Below are 18,849 nucleotides of genomic sequence, written 5' to 3' on the forward strand. Positions count from 1 at the left end.
TTCGCATTTTTCAGCTTTTATGACACTTTTAAAGGTTGAAGAGCCTTTTTCGAAAAAATTTGTATATATATATATATATATATATATATATATATATATATATATATATATATATATATATATATATATATATATATGTACGTGTGTATTTGGATATAACAGAACGACTCCTATACAACCGTACTGATTGGACTGCATTGCCACAAATGTTCGTCCAGAATTTTTATTCGCTCCTGAAGGCTTCCTTGCGGCGAAGACCATCTTTCCCAGTTTGTGCGAGGCGCGTTGCGCCCGTTAAGTATTTGAGAGGAGAGGGTCATGAGACGTCTGCAAATATACAGACGTGTGAGTGGAATGTCACTTTGTCGGTTATGGCAGCTGCGAGGTGCAGGTGTGAGGTCCCCCTGGATGTCGTGGCTCTGATGATGATGATGCCACCGTGGCTCTTTCTCAACGGCGCTGCCACTGTGCGGCCTCCATTCACGGGATTCCAACCAAACTGCCCTGTCACCATGACTGCCCTTCGAAGTCTCTAGCGCAGATGCCCCTTCTTCGCCGCCATGGAACCAAAGGGCACGGAAATACGGGCCGAGAAGAAGTTTTTCGATTTCGAGCCATGTGTGGGCGTCAGATGGTAGCGAACGACAAGCTGGGTCGAGTTTGGTGACTGGCACTGTATCGGGGCGCGGTGGGGCAGGGCAGGGCAGCCTAACATATCGGGTCCTGTCATGGTAAGGAACAAGTGAGAGAGCGAGTGAGAGCGAGAGAGGCTGCGCTATGCGGGAGGTGCGCGGCTAACTCTTAGCACCGAGAGTCGCCTCTCCTCCCTCTCCACTATGGACAAGGCCCAGCGCCTGAGGCTTATACTGCAGGGGCTAATATGGGCTTGGATCTATCGGCATGTAGACGCGGGTAAGTACTGCCAAATACTCTTCATTTCAGCCGCTGCTGCTGCTATGGTTTTCTCAGTTTCGAATAGTATGCGCCAACGGCCCTCTTGCGAAATGGCCCAAGTTCCAGCCGCGTCAAACCTCATTTCCAGTGCTCCAGACTGTCAAAGGTCGCGCGCTTGTAAAGTAGATTATGTAGATGGAAACTGAAGTTAAAAATGCATTATGTCTGCGCCAGATTTATTTTTAAAACTAAATACTGATGGAATTTGAACTGAATTATGATAAGCGCCACTCATCTCCTAAAAGATTTGTTGTATCTACAAGTAGAGTTTGTAAGGCGAATTTCCCGTAATTATTAGGATTCTAAACTTCACCCACGAACGACATTTTGGGTTGCAGCAGACCAGGCGAACGTTCATCTGTAAAATTGAATACACAAAATAGGCCACGCAGACTTCTGACTGGCATCATACTGCAAATAGTTGCATATCCTTGACTAATAAGTAGGCAATTACTATGACTTTGCTGATACACTACGGACTCTAGGAGATTTCGATGCTGATAAAGTCGGTAAACTTTTGATAAATGGTTGATTTTTGTCATTTTATGTTCACAAATGCACATGAACAATGTTAAATCACTCTTCTTTGCACATGAAATTCCATTTCGATAACGTATTATTTAATTTGTTATCATTAGACATGAGAATTTGTTCACGAAATTTTCGTGGAAGACCGTTGCTCTTTGATGGCTAACTGTATTTACAGGTTCATTCAACGGAAGAATTTTTTTTTTTTTTTTTTTTTTTTTTTTTTTTTTTTTTTTTTTGCATTTTGTTAAGATTTGACTTTTCACAAAAGTTATCAGCGCAACCAAAAAATTACGCTCCAGTAAGTAGGTAATGCTGTGTACGGGAATTTATGTATTAGAGAGAGAGAGAGAGAGAGAGAGAGAGAGAGAGAGTCACTAACAGACATAATTTCTAGGCAAATGTATTTCATAAGCTAAGAAGAAAGTTGTGCTGCTTAAGTGGCCCAATAAATTCTTGATGGTTCTATTGTGAGGACCACTCAGACACACACACCGTCCTGTCCACAACAATATGATCTGTTAAGCGACGGCTGTAAAACACAAATGGAAAAAGAAGAACATCTTTGATATTCGAGACGAAGTGTGTCAACGACAGTGCCTGACTTTGAACGGGATGAAGAATGCTTTCGCCAACTGAGAACTGCTTCGATTTGAGAATTGGATTTTGCAATTTGCCTCAATGTGTTTTGTTACTCGCTGAGCATCAGAATAATATGAAGGTGTCTAACTGTACGTAAAAGCAACATTTTAAATTACAATTTGATGCCCTTTAATAGAGCATCTCAAAGCTCTGTTTAATCAGATTTCAAAGATTGTTGACAAATCAAAAAGGTCTCCGGTTTTGCAGAATTCACCGTACGCCTCAGATGGAAAAAGTATATCAGTTCCAATTCTCATTTAGGCAGAAGGTTTACTTGCCTTCTTTGCAAATGTTATGATTTGGCAGTGTGCAGTCTTTCTTAATACGATCTGAATTGACGATTGTTATTTATTCGCTCAAAGTTCTCTTGAAGTCCTGAGGAAATTATTGATAATTATCAACCCCATATGTTTTAGACAGAATTGGTCTTTAAAAAGGGCAATACGAAATTGCAAGGGAGGTCATAAAAAAGTTCTGAAACTGTTGAGAGGGAACAATGATTGCTAAACATAGTAGCATTCCATATATTAAAATTTGCTTAATTATTTCTGAAAATTTTAGATGAATACAACATTGCATTGCAGGACGAAACTTTTTGGAATTCGTTCTCTCAAAAATTAAAAACTCAACATTCGTCACATCTTGTTTTAAATGTGTGGAATTTTAAATTTTCCGAGTCTTAAGAAAAACTGAGTCCACGAACCCCAGATGCCAAATACGCAATAATCTGAGCTCAAGAAGATTAATATCCCAAGTAAGGGCGATAATTGTAGCGAAGTGCCGAGACTTTCGACTCTAGGTTCTCTTCCAGATAAAGATATCGGATTACAGAGCGATAAGGGTTGGGGTGAATAAGGAATTAGAGGCGTTCTTCTTGTGAAAAGATGCAGAGAAAGAAAGCGTTTTTTTTTTTTTTATGTCATGTGTGAGTTCAACTTGATTTACAAGTGGTTGTGTGTGCGTCTGTGTATTTGCTCAGAAGAGAGAGAGAGAGAGAGAGAGGAGAGAGAGAGAGAGAGAGAGAGAGAGAGAGCAAAAATGTCGCTTCAAAAAATTATTACTTAATTGAACAGACATATATATATATATATATATCATATATATATATATATATATAATATACACATACACACATACACACACACATATATATATATATATATATGTATATCACACATATATATATACCGAGAGAGAGAGAGAGAGAGAGAGAGAGTACAAATAATATAACTGAAACCCAACATAAATATCGTGCGAAAGGATGCATTTGATCTACCCTTTTGTCAAGGTTTGTTTTCTCTCATCGAATTTCTCGTTTTTTAGTCCGACAGCAACATGTCTAACCTCTCCCTTTCTGTAGCAGTTATTTAAAAAAAAAAAAAAAAAAAAAAAAAAAAAACCGCCCGAAAATAAGGGCAGTTCTCACTGGGCTAGAACTTAAGGACCCATTTTCACAGCCACTCCCACGCGTGCCCGCGTGCCCTCTTTTGCGGGGACTAGAGTTGTTTTTTTTTATTCAGTTCCAAAGTCCACATATTTTTTCCCACTTTTTTTCTGCGAGAGAGAGATCCCAGACACCCTCCATTGACTCGCAAGGATTCTTCGTTTGTTTCATTTTTGTTTCAGTCTCACCGTTCACTTACTTTTCCCTGCGTTGAATAGTTATGACAGAATTCTTCTTTCCACCTTTATCCTATCTCGCCCATCTTTTCCCGTTTCCTTTCTTTTATTAATCTGCCTCCCATTTCCATTTCGGACGCAAAAAGTTACTGTGATAACTTCGCGAGAGTTTTCTCCAGGATGCGTCCTGCCATGTCGGTCTACAAACTAAGGACGCTTGGAACACATTCATCTTCTTCCTCCAAAGTTCGGTGGCTGGAAAAAAGCATTATTGCATTCACTAAATGTCAAAGACTAAAATAAAAAAAAACCATTTAATTTGTTTCTGAAAAAAACTCAATTTGAAAGTCTGTTTCATCAGCCTCTTTCAGATAAGTTTTTGTGTGCTACTAGACATACAAATAGTACTGGTAATCTTCTTAGGCACGAAAATATGGTAATTCAGTTGCATTCCACATAGGAAAATGAAAATGGTATGTCTCAGAAAATGCCCAACAGCTTCGTCCTCCAATGGACCTCTTCTTGGAGCGTTTATTAAGGAAAAAAAATAAACGCTCCAAGAAGAGGTCCATTGGAGGACGAAACTGTTGGGCATTTTCTGAGACATACCATTTTCATTTCCCTATGTGAAATACAACTAGACATACAAATGAATACACTGGTACTACAGCAAATACTGTAGCTTATTTGTACAAAGATTTTATGCAAAAAAAAGTACTCCATAAAAAGCCGCTGCGGATCTGATCTCATCATCCATCATATCTCCGTTTGTCTGTTTGTAAGTCTAGCGATCCAGTGGTAAGGGCGCTCAGGTCACAAACTGAGCGACCAGCGTTCGAATCTCAGACGTAAGCAGTGAATAATGAACCTAGTTGTTAGTAGACCGTTGTGGGTCGGAAGTACGGAAAAAGAGATAAAAAAAAACGCTAGATGAGAGTTCATGTTAGAAGTGGGAGGGCCTCGATGAGGTACTTCTCACCACCGAATTGAAATTATTTGTAAAATAATATTTCCAAGTGTGTCGTTATATGTGTATATATATATATATTATATATATATATATATATTATATTAATAATAATAATTATATTATATAATATATATTAATATACACACACACACACACACACACATATATATATATATATATATATATATATATATATATATATATATACGCGCGTTTGTGTTTGTGTTATTTGTCTACGAAACAAAAAGCTTAAATGTATTATTATATCTAACCCAAGACGAGTTTCGTGGCGTCAATCCTGAGAGAAAGGTCATTGCATGGATGTGTCATCGTCTAGAAGTTTTCTTCTGGATCTTCTTCTTGATTTTTTTTCTTTTTCTACCACTTTTTATGATAGGCATTTCTGGCTCGAGTTTCTCTCTCTCTCTCTCTCTCTCTCTCTCTCTCTCTCTCTCTCTCTCTTCTCCCCCGAAACTAATAGGGTAAGAAGTGCCAGAACGCTGGTAAAAGGAAAAATAAAAAAAAAGAGAGAGAGAACACGACAGTAAAAGGATAAGCGAGAGGACTCAGAGAGAGTGACATTGAACTGTCTGCTTCTCAGACTCTTCTCCCTCTTCTCTCATTCTCGGTTCTTTACATTATATCTGTTTTTTTCCTCCCCTGACCCACTCGCTCTCTGTCCCTCCGAACAAAATATTGTAGACCCGAATCCAACGCCGTCGCAATATGCAGCAGCGAGACAACAGGCAGAATGACGTCGAAGCACTGATAGTAACAGATAGTAACATTCTCTCGCTAGGGGACAAGATTGAAACACGTGCAAGAACAGAAGAGACGGGACAATCTACATGAGATTGTTACGTAATAACCTCGGAGCTGAAAGGAAATATAAAAACATAATGAAAATCAAGAGAGGTGTGATATATATATATAAAAAAAATTCCCAGAAGTGAATGTGAATGACTTTGGTACAAGATGAATGAGAGGGATATGTCAATGACATGGTGTTCTCTTAAGTAAGGAGGCAGACGTTGCTTAGAGGAATGACGGATTGAAAAGCGACGAATTATGGCATAAAACAAACAAAAGAACGGCAATGAAGAGGCGGTAGTAAGAAGAACAATTAATTAGCCGACCACGTGATAAAAATAAGCTGACAAGAGGATCAAAAAGGGGAAAAAATAATAAAAACATAAAAAACCAAGGGAAAGAAAACCGAAAGAATGGAAGAGAGAGGAGGACAAAAAGCTGCAGAGGTCAACGAGCGGAAAGAGCACAACTGAGAAAACTAAAGGATTATTAGAAAATTGTTCCCTCAACGCTGGCGCTCTCGTGGAGGCTGAAATAATCAGTTTCAAGTAGAGACTGTACAACATTATGTTTTGCTTGTTGTCAACGAATGATGCTTAGATGGGCCAAAACGCGGTGGTGGTTTTAGACTTCTAAATTAGTATCTCCAACCCGTTCGAGGAGCGCCAAGCCACTACATTCAGAAGTGGTTCTGTTGATCAAATAAGTAGGAAAATATTGCAGAGTAGTTACCATACTTGTAACGGTTCTAACTCCTACGAACTTAATACGAACTGTAAACGAGCAATTTAAGTTACGAGGGGAAGACTCAGGAAGTGTTTTTCATTCTTACGCATAAAGTATGTTGGTTTAAATCATGCAGATATCACAAACATCATGCAACATTTTCGTGACTTACAAGCATGCGCACAACAAACTTCACAAATTACATAACACTTTTATCTGCAATGATATTAAAAATAAGGTCTGTTGCATACGGAATTCGAATGGAAACCGACAGATTCGCATCGTAGAGACTGCTGCATGGCATCACTCTTCTGACACTAATCGCGTGAGAAGGTACAAAATTAACCATTAATCGCTAATTCCCCTTGAATGATCTTTATCCCCGCTTGCGGGTGTCGATACAATCTTCCACACAAAAGGTAATGGCCATACTTTGTTCAGAAACGGAATGAAACATGACAAGACACGGGAAAAACTCACTTGCTTCTATAAATACCACTGAAACCTCCCCAATATTTCATCTTCCTACTTATGCATAAGCAATCATATCGGCGTCAAATCGGCAGCAAGCCTTGCCACCGCGCAAGCGCTGTCATGCAGTCACTAAGCGTAACGATACAGCAAAGGAAGTGGATAAAATGGGGTTACGTTTTATTTACTCTATGAAATAATAAAGATAGGATATATATTGTACTCCCTCAAGCATCATGCAGTAACGTGCAAGAAAGATCGGGTGCCTTCAAAGGCAAAGTTAGTTTGTTCCCGCAAAGAAGTGACTGAAAAAGAAAGTTGAAGAGGAGCTGAACGATGCACAGGAAATAGCAAGAAAATTGGACGAGATCTCTCCGGGGTACCTTTTCATTTATCTGACACATCATCTACGTCGCTATTACTTCATATATGATCTGTTACTAGTCTATTTGCCACTTAGAAAATGAAACGGTTATAATAGGAAGTTTTGTTTTCAACATCTTTTTCTTTCATTTCATACATTTTATAAGTTCAAGTTCTGTGATATAAAAAAAATACCTAACACTGGCTAGTAAAAACTTGGTAACTGCTAAATATCTTATTCAAGGAAAGTACTAAATGAGTTTTACAGATACAGTAGACCCTCCCCGACCCCCCACAAAATGAAATAAAGCACACGTATAGTAATTCAATTTCAAGAATAAGTCTTCTAGTTAGATCTTTGGGATCTAGAGAAAATTAAACTAGGCGCCATTGCTTCTCTGCTGGGAAAGCTGACACGAGCATCATTTACAGTTAACTGTCATCACTCTTGTTAATTTTGCTTTGTCATTTATCTTCATTTGTTTTCATTTTTATTCTACTCCATTTACAGTTTACTCATTACTTTTCGGTTCTGTTCCCGCAATGGGATGCTTTCGTTAATGGGTTTGTAGCATTCTGATTTTAATAATAATAATAATAATAATAATAATAATAATAATAATAATAATAATAATAATAATAATAAACATGACCATAATAAATATGGTACATATTTTAACATATTAAAGGTTAATTAAACACACCTTCCCTCCATAATTGTTTGCAAATAATTATACAAAAAAGGTCAAGACCACTACTTTAAAGATTTTCTTTTCCTCTTCACACATACACACACACAGACACACACACACTCAAAAGCAAATATCGACTGTCTCACCATGGTATGGCAAACGTTATTACGAAGTTTAAATCGGATTCATTTTCCGTGCACTTCCTTCTTTTATTTTTTAATCTTTTTTTATTTTTCTGAAAGTACAGTCCTCGCTTATTCCGTGAGCGAGCAAATTTAAACGACTTCGAAGTCAATGCATCTCTCTCATGTCACTGTTAGGTCAGTCCTCTATCATTCATGCTTACTTTCAACGACTGCCCTTCCCTGAAAGGACAAATATTCCACCAGTTATTGGCAAGAATATGTTCGCTATGAAGACTGTTTTAGAAACTGAGGGAGCTGCAGAGGGTACCCTTTGGGGCATGGGCATTGTAAGGACAAGCGGTATCCGAGAGTAAACGATCCTCAACTCATGTTCCTTGATTAATCTTGGTATTTTGCTCGTCCATCTGACCTCATTTGACGCAGCTGGAGTTTATTTTATTTGAAACTAGTTTTTTTCTGTTGTTTTTTGCCTTTAATTGTTTATGGTTTGATTCAATTAAGATATCAGTGCCATCTTGCTCTTTCTGTCACCGTGGCTTCATTATTGGTTTTATTATTTTGTCTACGTTTCATAAAGAGACCAGAAATAGGAAAATAAAGAGGGAAGACCACGCGTAGTTTCTAAAGATGATTTGTCTGTCACAAAAGTCTACCTTTTCGTTAATGGTATTCAACGATTTATGAAAGCAATAATTTATTCTGTAACAGAGTGCTACTCATACATTTGGTGTCAACAGCCAGTCATTCGCTAATAGGAGCTTCTGGAAAGCAAAATAACTTTTCATTATCATACGTCATTGTGAATCCATTGAATACCCAAATCACTAACTATAAGACTCAAGTCAAATCATAAACAGATGTCACAAAGCAATGCAAACGCGCTTGCGCCTTAAAAGTCACTGTTACATATAAGCAATGACAAAAGATGGCTACTTTCTGAAATGTAATATCAGGAACAATTTCTGGCAGAAGGACTGCGCCGTAGGCATTGTTAAAGGGTATTTGCGGTATCCCTTCGGCCCTTAAAGCAGCACCTACGTTTTAGCCTTTTAATTTACCTCCATTCCCCCTTCCTTCCTTCAATCTTGCCATCCAACTTCTCTAACTGTTACCTGTGAGTGCAAGGGCTCTCCACCTTTACTAGATGCTTGTGCTGCATCTCCTTTATTTTCTGGGTTTCTTTATCTCGCTGTTTAGCCACTGAAGTCCCCCTTTTCACTGTCTAAAACGCTGCAAGGCCGCAAATGCCCCAACGCTCGGCTTGACAGCCTAAATTTCATATCACCAAATCAAACCAATCCTAAATTTAGCTCTTATCACCTTTCTGTCAACGGTGCAAGACTCCATGGCAGGCAAGCAAGCCATCCCCGGGAGGTGATAGTAGTACGCGTGCATGAGGGAGGGACACCGCGCTCGCCATCAGCGTGTGCTCGAGTTGCCATGAGTGAGGTCATAGAAGCCTTGTAAATAGATAAATAGATAAGTGGTCTGAGACGGTGAAGTGGCGCTGTCCTCCCTACCTCCTTTGCAGTGTGCTTTCCTTATCCTCCACTCTCTCTCTCTCTCTCTCTCTCTCTCTTTCTAACACCCCCTCCCTCACTCTCCTCCTCCTCCTCCTCCTTCCCTTCCCCACTCCCTCCCCTCCACACAAACAGCACTTGAGACATTGAAGGTCATTTGATAGTTTACTGAGGTGTAGGCGTAAGTGTGTCCTGGGTGTGGCAAATGCAATATGCGAACGCGCCGAGAGCAGAGGCTCGTCCCTCCGAGGGAAAACACAAACAAATGCAGGACTAAGCAAATACATAACATTTCATGACTCATCGAGCGATTAAGCGCCTCAGTTTGTTATCGCGCGTTTCCAAATTGGGTCGTTTAATGAGCTGTTTCTGATTAGCTGGGCTTGCAGTACCCAAGATGCAATAGAACATGAGCAGCGATCATTTGCATCATCATTCACTGAAGCAGGATGATCTTGTTAGCCAGGATTTATGTGTAAAGATGCATAGTAATGGCTGCTGGTTTGATATTGACCATGACGGATTGTGGCTATCAAGAACATAGCTCTCATGGGACTTCTGGCTGGACCCTGGGAGGTATTCATTATTTTGGCTCTGTTCTACTTTTTAAACATTTTGTATTTCGTTTGGAGTTGATAACCATATAAGAAAGATTCACAATCAAATTTTACCCACCCTTTTCAGCAAATAACTACTATTTACAGGTGATACTCTGAAGTATCTTTTTAATAATAAGCTTTACGATAAACCATTTGTTTGCAGTAACAAAAAATAGGCTTATATAACAAGTTAACAGGATGAAGACTTTAAGTAGGATTACTATTGACAACAATTTTCATGTCATTCGCTTTGGGAAGATACAAGTGTTGTCCTTTGATCCATCTCTAGATGCTATAGTTCTCAAAATCCCTTTGAGATCTACTAACTCATTTTGTTAAGTCGAAATGTGAATGCTACCTTGTTTATCATCTTAGGAATAACCACATTAGTTTACATGACCAGTATGCTAGACCTTTCAATAAATAACCTAGTAACATGAGAAATATCAGTTAGGAAAAAAAATCCAGTTTCCTATCAATTACATTTATTTATAAGACGTGACTTTTTATATCCCAGTTATGTTCAAAAGTTTTTCAAATAGCAATCTTCAGTTCATTATAAAATCTATTTACTCATCAATTCATCTGTCTATTTCCGCCAGTTCTGTTAGTCTCCTTAGCCCTCTCTTGATGTAAGTTAACGAAGTAAAAATCACTTTCAAATTGATATTTATTTACATAACGTGACTTTTTCTATCCCAATTATGATTACAAGTTTTCAAGTAACAATCTTCATTTCAAGGTAATTATCTCTTTATCAACTTATCTATTCATCTATCTATCCCCACCAGGTCCATGTTTGCCTCCTCACCTCTCTCTCTCTCTCTCTTGAAATAAGTTGATGAAGTAAAAGTCTCTTTCAGATTCCTTTCCTTTCAATATGTAATTTGCTTAGCGAAGAAAAGTCTTGAGTTCCTTGATGATTTTTTGCAGCCAACAATCCCGACAGAAGTTTATTATAACTCTTGGCAACGCATTCTCATTTTAATTGGTTTCCTCAACTATCGAAAAAAATTCAGAGAACAGAAACTTCTCTGATAGAATCTTGTGTCTCACCGAAGACGGGAAAGAACTTTAGGAACTCGATCATTTATATTTCTTTTTCGTTTTGTTTTACTTTCGCGGGAGAAACGAGCTTGACAACATAACCACTTCTTTAAGCAACAGTGAAAGTCTTTTATGGCAAGATATAATATTTCGGGGGTTTAGTTTTCACTCATTTTTTCTCCTTATCTCCTTATATTTATACACACACACACCACTCTCTCTCTCTCTCTCTCTCTCTCTCTCTCTCTCTCTCTCTCTCTCTCTCTCTCTCTCTCTATATATATATATATATATATATATATATATATATATATATATATATATATATATATATATATATTTATTCTATATATTCAATGTGTGTGTATGTGATGCATGTATACCATCAAAACGCGTTAAATGTCTCACTGTGACTTAACACTGATTATATTCTAACTATGCGGCATTTTAAATTCATAAACTGTAGACAGTATATGGAAAATGTTGAATTTTCCTGGCCAGACTTAAAAATTGGTAGCCTCATATTATTTAAAAACGTAACGAAATGGCAGAAATGGTCTTAAAGGAAAATTTAAGAATAGTAGGTTTTGAAATAGCCGGATGGTGAAAATTTGGACGGCGAAATATATACCAACGACAATCGTATTACCTATATATGCTTTAGAAAGGAGGATCACACGTATGAAGCGCTGTAGCGCTGAACAAAGGAATCCAAGTAGCGTCTCTGTCCAAGAGGAATATGAATGCGTGCATAATAGAAGCGAATGATGATCACAATACAGTTGCTACCAGGCTGCTGATATCACAACAAAAGAGAGAACTGATAATCAGAGTATTGTCGCCGGTAGGGGTCTATTTTCAGATTCGAGGCGAGAGGGTGAATTGTCACCTAAGTTATCTCCTTTGAAGGAGAAATAATTCTAGATTATTGTCAAACATATACAGACGCAGACGTAGACACATAAACACAGATACAGAATCACACACACACACGCACACACTCAAATATAAGTGTGTTTGTGTGTGCGTGTAATGTCTATGTACGTAAATGAGTGGGATGCTCATTTAAAACATGCCGAAGAGAAACAAAGAAGTGTTGTAATACGAGAGACCCTCTCACTATTCAAGAGACAAAACTAATGACTATAACACGGGTATTAGTTTTGACTGACGTGCTCAGTGGCTAATCATAATATGAGGCTCAGAATGAAATTTAATTATGGCTCTCTGTCTGTCTGTCTGTCTGTCTCTCTCTCTCTTACACACACACACACATACACACGCACACACACACACGCGCAAACACAAATATACACAAGCACACACACATTTATATATGTTTAGATATATATCAAAACACACACACACACACACACACACACATATATATATATATATATATATATATATATATATATATATATATATATATGTGTGTGTGTGTGTGTGTGTGTGTGTGTGTGTGTGTGTGTGTGGATGGATGTTTGTATGTGCCTCAAATCTTTTAAATAAATTCAACTAACAAACCAAGCTCATTCATTGGAAGGCTTCTTTTAAAAAACGTAACGAACGTTTGATACTAAAAATATTCAATCCGACGCTGAGGAGATAACATGTAAAAGGCGAGATTATTAGAACAGAGAAAACAGATAGCTGGTCAAGTTCACTGAATTGTAAGGAAGGATTTCTATCAGAATACAGACAGACTAGTGAAGATGAATCACAGGGAGCAAGTAATTGAACCATAATAAGTTGTATATTTAGTCTGAAAAATGTAGAAACTTAAAGGCTACGAGAACAGTAAAGCTAGGTAGGATGGGTGAGTAGGACTTTGCCTTTGTTGAGGAGAACTGATTAAGAAAAGCCTTCGCTGACGGTGACAAGGCTGTCATTGAAATAAGGAAAATTGTGAAAAATGTCAGCAGTTAGTTAACGATACCTACGCGCACACACATACACACACACACACAAACACACACACGCACACACACGCACACACACACACACACCACACACATATATATATATATATATATATCTATATATATATATATATATATAATATATATATAGTATATATACATATATATATATATATATATATATATATATATATATATATATATATATATATATATATATATATATGACATTTTTATCAAGGCTTGGATATGAAATTATTGCTATTACGTGTGCATGTCTTTATTTTGTTTTGTCATACTTAGACTGTATCTGTAAAGACGACGAAATGTTTTTACTTAGGCGTAAAAATAATCTACTTCTAGTCATTCTCCTTTCAAGTTCTTTTCAAAAGATGCTGTTCCCTTGGGGCGTTATCGCGTTACTGTTGCTGTTCTGGTGGCAGTGTGAGTCTAGCAATTCTGGCTCTGAATCGCTCACGCAACCGATCTCTGTTCATACTCTGTGTAGAGCAACACTTGAGTATCAAGAAAAGTTGCGCCCTTTCTCTAGTTTCCCACTCAAGCCGATATCGTCTCTCGATGAGGGTGACGGAGGGTCGACTTTTGCTGGAAAAGAACTAAGGCACCCGAAGATCGGCAGATAAGCCAATTTCGCTCTCCTCAGCCGGGACCTTAAGGCTCAGTGTTTATACCTTCTATGACAGACAGACACTCGAGTTTAGGGATATCTGAGCTTTTGATAATTACAGTTGCAATAATTTACAAAGTCTCTCGATCAAATACCACGACATTAAGTCGATCATACTTGGAGGCCCTTTGAAGCCCTCGCAACTGCTTCATTAAAATGAGACGAGAATACCAACAGAGCGATATTTATATTTCTTTTTAATCTCTTTTGTTTATTTTCGTGATGATTAATCTGAGTCACATCTCCTTTCCATGAAGATATCACAGACTACTTCATTAGTTCTTGCAAATATTATTTCAAGTGAAGAATGAAATCAACACTAAATACAGCTTTTGATTACAAAGCTGCATCTGTGAGATCTACGGTTCAATATCTAAGTAGCCGGCAGTTAACTAGAGTCAAAGGCTGGGGAGATACAGGGGTAGGATACCTTATTCCACAATTCCGCAGCCTAATGTCTGTAGCTTTGTTTTTTTTCTATTGTACACTTTAGTATATTCTTCTTTACTTTAAATATGAGGTGCAGGTTTTGAAAACACGAGGCCCTCAAAAGAACTATCTCTCGATTTGTGCCGATCTTCACTAGACCAGGTTTTCTTGACAAGAATGATGTCAATTTCAATTCCGGATGTGAAATTGTATGAATTTAAGTCATGTTTGTGAATCGTAACAGCATACAGCATAATTTCCCATTTAACTTTTATGGCTCATTTTCCATAAGGACGTGAAGAATATATGATCAAAGGATTGCTTAGTAAGAGGAGCACGAACAATTTCTCCTTAAAGAAGAGAGGAAATAGGTCAAGGAAATACATAAAAGAGGTGTTGCCTTGATATCGAAAAACAGAAATAAAGAGGTACTGAAAATGGCTTCCATGATGATGGTGAAATAATGTGTGAATCCATTGTCTACTGTCATTAAATAAAGAAGTATAAAAATTACCGTAGTTTATTCGATGCAATCGAGTTTTCTGTACAGCGTATAATGCTGCATTAAACTCTCAGCCACCGCCAATGAAACTCTCAGCTGCGACCCCTGAAACTTTCAGCATGGCTACCTTTAACCTTAAATAAAATTAAAACTACTGAGGCTAGAGGGCTTCAATTTACTATATTTGATGATTGGAGGGTGGATGATCAACTTACCATTTGCAGCTTTCAAGCCTCAGTAGCTTTTTTCCAGATCTGAGAGCGAACTGAAAAAGTGCGGACGGTCAGACAAAATGCCAACTCAACAGTTTCTTTTACAGAAAACTAAAAATGTACCATCGATGACAAAATAAGCGTAAGAGACCAAAGACAACAGCAGCAGCAGCAGCGGCTGCTGCTGCTCACTGGAGGGCGAGGGTATGAATGACAAGAAAGCCTGAAACGGGAGACGCAGCCTTTTAAGTCTGAGTTCGCCGCGTCATCTGAAAGATAATGGCTTTGTTTTGACGTCCGTGAATCAGATAAAAACAAACGCCGTCCCCGGATAATGAGAGGAAGAAGGAGATAAAGAAAGAAGTGAAATGAGGATAATGATACGGGGTAAAAAAGAAGAAAAAAAAAAAGCAAAGCGAAATCAAGAGCCTGGTGCGGAAATTTAAGTATGGCGCGAGTTCTCGCCATGAGAGTCGGGCGCTTTTCGGTCAGAAGTGTCCGGGTAATTTATGATTTAATGACTGCGCGAAAAGCGGTGATTAACCGGTTTCATTGCCCGACGTGAAGAAAGGGTTGCGAACAGAGATTTCGAGAGAGAAGACACACAAAGAGAAAGAAGATCATAAAACATCATATGAAAAAATAGAGAAAATTATATATATAAACAGACTTCCCTGAGCTTTACTGTAAAGCTTTGTTACATCCTTGCTCCGGCCGAGTCCAGTCTCGTGTTGTTTTCAAAGCGCAATGCTCATCGCTTGAGAAAATCCAGAGTAAACAACTTCGTGAACTATCAGGACTTGAAAGGATCGGCTGGGAGAGAGACAGGCCCGAGAGGAAACGATTTAGTCCTTCAATTTACCCCAACAGACGTTGGCGAATTTTTATTGAAATCTTACTCATGCCTTGGGAAAGCTGTAGAAATAATTTTCATGAAAGTTTTCCTCTTTACTGATGCGAGTCCACCATTTAAAAGAAGTTTACGTACGGGCAGTTATAGATATTCTGCCTTTATTTCAGGTTTGAAATACTTAAATATTATTAGCTATACATTTGCTAAAATTGTGTTTAGACAATTGACCTCGGGCCACTACAATTTCTTCAATATGTTCACTGATTCTTGCAATTGATTAGATTTTGAGATTTGCAAATAAGGAGCCAGGGATTTTTGTTGTTGTCAGTTTGTTCTCCGCACTTTCAAACTGTGCTTGATGCAACATCGCCGTGTCTTTGAGTGCTAATTCGTACTGCAGTTCAAAATTTAAACAGACAATTGTTCCTGAAGAATGCAGCTACGCATTTGTTGAATATCAAACAGAGATTTGCTTGTAATATTGAAATTCATCTCTGTTGATTTAATTGTCATAATATAGAATGAAGCGTTACAGGTTCTTCAACTTTTCACTTGGAAGAAGTTTTGACTGTGTTTGCTTAAAATCTAAACTGCTTGTTGTCAGATTTTAACAAAGAAGTACACATTTCTCCCTCCAGTGAGTCTCTCTTCCTTTCTCTTTGGAATGATGTAGTTAAGATCCCGTCTAACCACCTCAACTAATTACCAGACACATATTGCACATCTTAGGTCAACAATGTCAATATGGGAATAAAATGGAATTAGCTTAAATCATTCTGTTTCCCCGGTCGGGAATCCGAGGTAAGGCCCTCTTGCTGGTGGGAATAGTGTTATGAACACTAGATCTCGAGGAGTATTTATGCATACAAATGAGTAGGAAGCAAAGTGTTATTACAGAATTACAGGAACTTTGTCAGGATATGTTATGATACAGTAAATCCAAAATGTAAGATAGATAATGTGCTTTATATATAGGTATATAAAAATTTAAAAAAAACGAACACAGACATCAATGAAATCCTAAGATAAATAAGCAAATAGGAGGAAAGGCCAACACCCCGTTGGAGAGGGGCCATTTCCCTTGGGCTCTTTCTGATTCACTGCCGAATAATGGTGTCCTTTATGGCCGCCGTTTTTCTGAGAGGCCGAGAGAATATGGTGAGTGGAACCGTTTGGTATGGAGATTAAGCATTCTACCCAAACGCCAATTCGGTATCCCAGACGAAAGTCTGTTCCGAGGGAGATTCGAGATTTTGATTCTTCTTCGAACTGGACGAGGGTCACAGCATATTTTGATTTCGAGTTACAAGACCCGGCGGACTGTAAACTCAGAGTGGGCTTCAGTCTGTCATATTCTGTATATGAATAATGGTAGTTTGATTATAGACTATATCACGACACCTCAGCATACTGTTCATACAATGGTTATTTAGATTCTGAAAGGAAATTATTTATGTACACCCACGATTGTGCTAAATTTCACCACTTACTTTCAGTCTGGCGCTTGAATAGTTCTTTCAGACCGTAAAGTTGAATTTTATTTGGTGATGGTCATAAAACATTTAACGGTTGCCATCTGACGCCAGTCAAGAACGGTTGCGAGGAGCAGTCTTGTGCTTGCGTCCATTCGTCAATGGTTGTATGAAATGCACCAATTACTTGAAAAGCCATATATCTTACGGTAAATTCATGGACCCAGACGTCTTTTATGAAACTGCATCAATAGAGACGTGCTTGAGGTACGACCTCACAAGCATTCCAGAAGAGATATTACCTGGTAACAGTTAGGAGAAGCGCCAGAACCAGCGTCTAAAAGAGACACCAAGCAATCCCTTGAGAGAGACGAAAACAACTTTGGTGGTCGTAAATCAGAAAGCATTTGAATGGCGTCGGGCCTCCGACCACTGGCTTTATGCAAGGCGATAGTTTTGATGACCTGAAGTAGCTTAGGATTTGAACCGACGACGCTGACAAGAAAAACGCTGCCAACAGCTTTAAAGGTCCTGGTTCTTAGAATTCATATATCTTGGGATCTGAAGTGAATGTGACTAAGTCGGTATTAAGTTATACTTTAAAGGTTACAAATGTCTTCGTAATTCGGGTTCAGAGAAAATAATAAATGTAACACCAATAACGGAAATACAAGTAGCATTGATGATAATAAAGAGAATAATGATGGCGATAAAAATACAGCAGAAAGAAAATCTGAAGTTAACTGATTTATTATAAATAAAAATACGTATAAATAAAGCTAGATATATAGCGTTTATTAGTCTCAAATCAATGAGTAATGCATAAAGATAACTAGATGAAATTACGCACACACACATATCTATATCTAAGATAAATATACATACATATCTTATACATACACACACACAAACATATATATATATATATATATATATAATATATACATATATATATATATATATATCATAATATATATATATATATATATATATATATAGATATATATATATACATGTCTCCTCTCTTTCTCTCTACATATATATATATATATATATATATATATATATATATATATATATATACTTATATTATATAATAGTATATATATATATAGGTCACTCAGCGCTAAGGGCAAAGGTCATTCTAGCCCTCATCGTCTTCTCATAAACAGATTGCGAAAACAGGAGACGGCAGAAGATTCACAGGCTAAATTATGTTGAGCATTTTAATGAATATTTCCCATCTACACGAAAATATGGAGATTCGTCGACAGATATGTAAACGCTAAATTAAGGTTTTATGACGACTCGGAGGAGACAAACAAAGCTCTTGAACCACGAACAAAGCGGCCTTGACACCATAAATCGTTCGCGTAATTGAGACGAGACAAGTGATGATACTTTTCTAATCTTCAGGCAATGGCTGTCTCTCACTATCTGCATTTATTTGATATGCTCTCAAAAAAACATGCAGCCATTATTATGGTTCGTGAACTTGGTCGCCAGCGTCCGAATATACTAGTCGCATGAATAATTTTCTCTGTCCGTATTTCTCTATCTGTCTGTCTGACTTTCATTTATATATATATATATATATATATTATATATATATATATATATATATGTATGTATGTATGTATATATATATATGTATGTATGATGTATGTCATTCATACATACATA

At 37.6% G+C, this 18,849-nt stretch overlaps 1 protein-coding gene across 1 annotated transcript in view; it reads left to right on the plus strand.

Annotated features, from left to right (window-relative positions):
- The first annotated feature begins 673 nt into the window (after positions 1-673).
- Positions 674-18,849, plus strand: part of LOC135217853 (collagen alpha-1(XI) chain-like) — a 54,872-nt gene continuing 36,696 nt past the window's right edge. Inside the window, 1 exon segment of the mRNA XM_064253866.1 lies at positions 674-912. Coding sequence (XP_064109936.1) covers positions 837-912 — 76 coding nt within the window. The 5' untranslated portion in view covers positions 674-836.

Source organism: Macrobrachium nipponense, chromosome 9 (genome assembly GCF_015104395.2).
Source record: "Macrobrachium nipponense isolate FS-2020 chromosome 9, ASM1510439v2, whole genome shotgun sequence".
NCBI classification, from domain to species: domain Eukaryota; kingdom Metazoa; phylum Arthropoda; class Malacostraca; order Decapoda; family Palaemonidae; genus Macrobrachium; species Macrobrachium nipponense.